Source organism: Camelina sativa, chromosome 6 (genome assembly GCF_000633955.1).
Source record: "Camelina sativa cultivar DH55 chromosome 6, Cs, whole genome shotgun sequence".
NCBI lineage: Eukaryota > Viridiplantae > Streptophyta > Magnoliopsida > Brassicales > Brassicaceae > Camelina > Camelina sativa.
The window spans coordinates 21,899,809-21,906,669 of record NC_025690.1 but is presented as its reverse complement, the minus strand read 5'-3'; the positions used below and the strand labels follow the sequence as shown (position 1 = coordinate 21,906,669).

At 40.7% G+C, this 6,861-nt stretch overlaps 1 protein-coding gene and 1 pseudogene across 1 annotated transcript in view; one reads left to right on the top strand and one right to left on the bottom strand.

Annotated features, from left to right (window-relative positions):
• Positions 204-3,536, top strand: LOC104699340 (annotated as a pseudogene).
• LOC104699339 (DNA-directed RNA polymerase V subunit 1-like) overlaps positions 3,025-6,861 on the bottom strand; it is a 9,542-nt gene continuing 5,705 nt past the window's right edge. Inside the window, exons 15-19 of the mRNA XM_010414657.2 lie at positions 6,651-6,791; positions 4,864-6,551; positions 4,622-4,736; positions 4,004-4,525; positions 3,025-3,330 (exon numbers count right to left, since the gene is read on the bottom strand). Of these exons, the coding sequence (XP_010412959.1) occupies positions 4,016-4,525; positions 4,622-4,736; positions 4,864-6,551; positions 6,651-6,791 (2,454 nt within the window). The 3' untranslated portion in view covers positions 3,025-3,330; positions 4,004-4,015. The remainder of the gene's footprint in view (positions 3,331-4,003; positions 4,526-4,621; positions 4,737-4,863; positions 6,552-6,650; positions 6,792-6,861) is intronic.

Here is a 6,861-nt window from a genome sequence, read left to right as displayed (position 1 = left end):
CCCCCCCCCCAAGTTGAATACAACAAAGAATCGGAATATCATGGCAAAAACTAACTGTAAAGAAAAGTTATTCTTTGTTTGCATGCAAAGAAAAAGAAGAACATTATTTATTACCACTAGAAGAAAACTTTTAGAATCAAATTTTAATTATTTATAGTGAAAAATTGTTAAGAACTTGATATTATCCTGTCTCATATAAAAATAATTTTAAAAAGAGCCCTGAACAGATTTACAATAAAGAAAGACTAAAAGAGAGCGTGACGACATGTATTCTAACGGTGCATTTCATGAGGAAGAAAAGGATGGCAAACTATTATTGAAGTACCATCACCCTAAGTATTGTCCTATACCACAAACACAGTCCCCAACCTCTTCCACTGACCTTCCTCTCCAACCTCTTTTCTTATGCCCTCGAATACGACGGTTGAAAGACATGTCTTCTAGAAGTTCAAACACTTTTCCGCTTAGTTCTTCCCCCGAGTATGACTTTCCTACAATAAAAACGAACTCCGACAATCATTATGTAACGCCTTTGTTTGGTGCAACAATAGAGAATTTGATGCCAATGGTGGATGCTACATATGCGAAGGCTCAAATTTCGGCACAGACTATTACTTCTGTAACTATTGTGACATAGAATTACACAAAGAATGCGTTCAGTCTCCACCTAAAATCAAACACCCTTACCATCCTGAGCATCCTCTCGAACTTTTCTTTCATGATTATTTGTCTCGCAAAATTGAGTGTTTGTGTTGCGGAAATAGAGCACATTGGTTGATTTATCATTGTACCATATGTCAGGCTTTTATGCATCCAATATGTGCGATGAAGCCAATCCCCTTTGTTATAGACCCTCCAAAAAATCATGTCCACCCTCTCACTTTTTGCCCCAGACAAACTTCTTTAACTTGTAACCTTTGTGGTATCTTGAGAAAAATTAATCCCACCTACGTCTGTTTCAGATGTAACTTTGTTGCTCATAATGATTGTATGAATTTCCCACACATCATCAAGATATCACGTCATCGCCATCGTATCTCCTTCACTCTTTCTCTTCCATTTAGAGAATGGTTTTGTGGAGTTTGTCGTGTAGGTATTAGCGGTGATTATGCTGCATATACTTGTGACACGTGTAGCGATTATGTTGTTCATTCAATATGCGCTGTTGGGAAGAATGTGTGGGATGGAAAAGAACTCGAAGGTGTACCAGAGATATTTGATATAACACAAGATGATGGGCCGTTCGAGGTGATATCTGAAGGAGTGATACTTTATTTTCTTCATGACCATCATCTCCGACTCGAGGTTAGCAAATTTTATGACGAAAACATGCTTTGTCAAGCGTGTGTCCTTCCTATATATGAAGGTAACTTCTATGTTTGTATGGAGTGTGGCTTCATCCTCCATGAAACATGTGCTAAAGCTCCTCGTAGAATCCAACATGCCTTACATCCTCATCCACTTATATTGGATGTTGCCGAGAGATATACTTACAATTTACTCTGTTGCGACACTTGTGGTCGTCGTACTCTTGGCTTTGCCTATGGGTGTAGGATAGGGATATGTGACTTCACGCTAGATGTAAGGTGTGCTTCAATTTCTGAGCCGTTTTATTACGAAGGTCATGAACATCCCTTGTTCTTATCTTTAGGTCCAGAAATAAAACCCATATGTCACGTATGCAAAACAGAATGTCTAAAACCATTAAATTGCATCAAATGTAGTTTTATTTTATGTTTCAAGTGTGCAACCTTACCATACAAAGCAAGGTATAAGCATGACACACACTTTCTTACAATTTCGGGTGGTGAAGAAGTACGTGAGCAAGAATGGTGTGAAGTATGCGAACGTAATTTAAAAGATACATGCACAAAAGTATTCTACTGCTGCAACGAGTGTTACACCACTTGTCATATTGAGTGCTTAATTGGTAGAGACCCATATATGATGCCCGGTCAATATTTTAATAAATGGATAACGAGGGCTCAAGTTCTTCGCAAATGTAATACTTCTCGACCATTATGTGGTTCTTGCAAGAAGCGTTGTCTAGGGAGAATATATGATTTAGGCCACCGTAAAGCTTGTTCATATGAATGTATTTGGTGAACAAAAAAAAAAAAAAAGAAGAATGTATTTAAACAACTTATCAATCCTCTGNGCTTCATCCTCCATGAAACATGTGCTAAAGCTCCTCGTAGAATCCAACATGCCTTACATCCTCATCCACTTATATTGGATGTTGCCGAGAGATATACTTACAATTTACTCTGTTGCGACACTTGTGGTCGTCGTACTCTTGGCTTTGCCTATGGGTGTAGGATAGGGATATGTGACTTCACGCTAGATGTAAGGTGTGCTTCAATTTCTGAGCCGTTTTATTACGAAGGTCATGAACATCCCTTGTTCTTATCTTTAGGTCCAGAAATAAAACCCATATGTCACGTATGCAAAACAGAATGTCTAAAACCATTAAATTGCATCAAATGTAGTTTTATTTTATGTTTCAAGTGTGCAACCTTACCATACAAAGCAAGGTATAAGCATGACACACACTTTCTTACAATTTCGGGTGGTGAAGAAGTACGTGAGCAAGAATGGTGTGAAGTATGCGAACGTAATTTAAAAGATACATGCACAAAAGTATTCTACTGCTGCAACGAGTGTTACACCACTTGTCATATTGAGTGCTTAATTGGTAGAGACCCATATATGATGCCCGGTCAATATTTTAATAAATGGATAACGAGGGCTCAAGTTCTTCGCAAATGTAATACTTCTCGACCATTATGTGGTTCTTGCAAGAAGCGTTGTCTAGGGAGAATATATGATTTAGGCCACCGTAAAGCTTGTTCATATGAATGTATTTGGTGAACAAAAAAAAAAAAAAAGAAGAATGTATTTAAACAACTTATCAATCCTCTGAATAAAGTGTAATTTTTCTTTTACTTCCAGTTTGGTATTAACTAAAATGATGTCTTTAAACTATTTATCGTCCGTTAAGGTAATGGCTTTGGTGATTTAAACTTCAAACAAGAAGCAAATGAGATTTGCAAATGCATTGCTCGATAAATAAAATATGTCAATGTCAAACATCATTACAATGCCGCTAGACTTTAAAACTTAACCAGTCACCGAAACCTAAACCTGATTTTAGGACAAACGATCTGCAACTAGAGAACTGCATTTACACATTGTTTTGCACTTCACAACAGATTCTTTTTTATGATAAATAGAAACCGCCATTCGCTCCACTCTTTATGTACATCTCAAAACAAAACAGTGGAGACTGAATGGTTTAGCTAAATGAACCATACCTTCTTTTGTTGTCAAGTCAGAAAGAGTTTATGTCTGAGTCTGGGACGGGGACTGAGTCTGAGAGGGAGATTGAGCCTGAGTCTGAGACGGAGATGGAGTCTGAGTCTGATTCTGAGACGAAGACTGAGACTGAGCCTGAGTCTGAGATGGAGAATGAGCCTGAGCCTGAGATGGAGACTGAGCTTGAGTCTGCCGAGGTTTCGGAAAGTATTTGTCTATGAATTCTTCAGCGCGGTCGGGGTATGTCGTCATCAAATAGTTGTTTAGGGATTTTCTGTATGAAAAGTCCTGTTTGGTCCCATCAGTTGAAACAACAAAGAAGCACCTGCTATCTGAGAATGTGGTGTGCTTATCAACCTACATTATTGTTTAACCAAAAATTTCACATCAGAGACATAAGGCGAAGTAAGATTCAAAAGAGAAGCTAAATTTGTAATCGAGCATCCTGGTTACCGTGATGAAATCAACACCGGAGCCGAGCTTTTTCTCTTTTTCGGGATGGAAGTTCAAAATCTTCTCCAGGACAAACGTCTTGTCATCATCAGAAATTGGGTCTCCATCAGGGTACCTTCATTGAAAGAACACAGTTTTAGAAAGATGAAGCATAACAAGTATACGGAAATGCGAAACAGCATAATTAATTGTACATAAAACTGGATATTGGATAGACTGAGCTTAAGAACTAGANATCAGAAAGAGTTTATGTCTGAGTCTGGGACGGGGACTGAACCTGAGCCTGAGCCTGAGTCTGAGATGGAGACTGAGCCTGAGTCTGAGATGGAGATTGAGCCTGAGTCTGAGTCTGATTCTGAGACAAAGACTGAGACTGAGCCTGAGTCTGAGATGGAGACTGAGCCTGAGCCTGAGTCTGAGAGGGAGACTGAGTCTGAGTCTGACTCTGAGTCTGATTCTGAGACGAAGACTGAGACTGAGACTGAGTCTGAAAGTCTTCACCTCCATTACCTATAGACTGAGTCAGAGGCTGAGACTGTTCTTCCCCAGGTGGTGTGGCATCTTGGTTGTTCCTGTCTCTATTTCCGCTAGGCCGAGGTTTAGTAAAGTATTTGTCAATGAATTCTTCAGCGCGGTCGGGGTATGTCGTCATCAAATAGTTATTGAGGGATTTTCTGTATGAAAAGTCCTGTTTGGTCCCATCAGTTGAAACAACAAAGAAGCACCTGCTATCTGAGAATGTGGTGTGCTTATCAACCTACATTGTTGTTTAACCAAAAATTTCACATCAGAGACATAAGGCGAAGTAAGATTCAAAAGAGAAGCTAAATTTGTAATCGAGCATCCTGGTTACCGTGATGAAATCAACACCAGAGCCGAGCTTTTTCTCTTTTTCGGGATGGAAGTTCAAAATCTTCTCCAGGACAAACGTCTTGTCATCATCAGAAATTGGGTCTCCATCAGGGTACCTTCATTGAAAGAACACAGTTTTAGAAAGATGAAGCATAACAAGTATACGGAAATGCGAAACAGCATAATAATTGTACATAATACTGGATATTGGATAGACTGAGCTTAAGAACTAGAAAGGCATACCCAGACAGATGCATTATTTTCCTGAGAGTCCTCATGACTGGCTCAACATCTGAGAGAAGCTCTTGCTCCTCAGAGGTGAATGAGTCCAAGCGCTGTCTCGTTGCTGTAAACATGGGAGCCAAATTATCCTCAGATCTAGGTGGCCTAGGAGTATGGTTCCTTTTTCCTTTCCAGTCTGCACCACCACCATTGGACCAGCTACCATGTGAGCCATTAGATGGAAATTTCTTGGCTGGATTTCCCCACTGAATTCTCTCCTTATCATCATTCTCTCTACTTTTGGTCTCCTTCAAGGAAACCCACGGATTTCCATCATCTTCATTGGTATCATTGTCTGCTGCAGTGGGACTTGGCTGTCCCCAAGAACCCCAAGCAGCAGGACCTGATTCAGTTTCAGAATTCTTTTTGTCCCCGGTACCCCAACCAGCAAGACCTGATTCAGTTTCCGATTTCTTTGTGTCCCAAGCACCCCAAGCAGCAGGACCTGATTCAGTTTCAGAATTCTTTTTGTCCCCGGTACCCCAACCAGCAAGACCTAAGTCAGTTTCCGATTTCTTTGTGTCCCAAGCACCCCAAGCAGCAGGACCTGACTCAGTGTCAGATTTCTTTTTGACCTGGGAACCCCAAGCATCAGGTTCCGAGTCAGTTTCCATGTTTTTTCTGTCCCTAGAACTCCATGCAGCAGCACCTGATTTAGTTTTGTCACTAGAACCCCAAGTAGCACTATCTGACTCAGTTTCCAAGCTCTTTTTGTTCCAGGGACCCAAAACACCAGCACCTGACCCAATGTAAGAATTCTTTTTGTCCTTAGAACCCCAAGCAGCAGCATCTGATTCAGTTTCCGAGTTCATTTTGCTACTAGAACCCCAAACAGCAGCATCTGTTGAACCCCATGCAGCAGGAGCTGATTCAGTTCCCCAGTTCTTTTTCTCCCAAGATTTGTCTGAAACAGATTTGAGTCCCCAAACGTCAGAAGACGGCTCACTATTTTCTGGGACAATAGAATCTGTATGAGCTGGTCTTGTTTCCCAGTTTGGTGTTGTATTTGCATCATCATCCTTTGTCTTTAAGCCCCAAGCACCTGAATCTGATTTCGAAGATTCTTGAGCATCTTTTTTAGTGTTCCAACCAGTCCAAGCATCTTCCTTCTCAACATGTGTAGTCTTTTCCCAATTAGACTCCGGGTCTGCCTCACCCCCTGTGTTTTTTGAGACTCCCCATTCTGGGCCACCACTGCAACCATTATCCCACGAAGAACTTTTCTCCCAGTTGGATTCTGACTTGGAAGATTCTTGAGCATCTTTTTTAGTGTTCCAACCAGACAAGGCATCTTCCTTCTCAACATTTGTAGTCTTTTCCCAATTAGACTCCGGGTCTGCCTCACCACCTGTATTTCTTGAGAGTCCCCATTCTGAGCCACCACTGCAACCTTTATCCCACGAAGAACTTTTCTCCCAATTGGATCCTGATGGCTGGCCTTCTTCATATATAGTTTGGAAATCGGCACTGTCCTCAAATTTAGGCTCTCCAAGGGCAGAGTCTCGCTCGGGCGATTCAGCCCATTCAGCCATTTCTTCCTCTGTAACATCAAAACCAGGGGAAGACACATATGCATCTACATTTGTCGTGGATCTGACCATTTGGAGGAAGCCGTACACATCTGTTTCTTCTTGATCATCTAGACCAGTCTGGAGATAGATTGACAACAAATTACATTAAATTGCATAACAAGCTTATATGAGAAAACCTCAGTCAATTGGTATATGATTCCCAGTGAGAATGTATACCTCTTTTTGGTTCCATAGAAGTTCAAACTGTGAACCTGTACCAACATCCACGCGTTTCCCCCAAGAACAAGACCCAACGACTGTTGATAGAGAATCTTTATGACATTTCTCAGCCGCTTTCTCAAAACATCTTCTTGGTGTCTAAAAGCACAAAAAGTAATTCCTGTTAACATGGAGCCAGTATAAAGTCTTACAAAATAATTTGTACTAG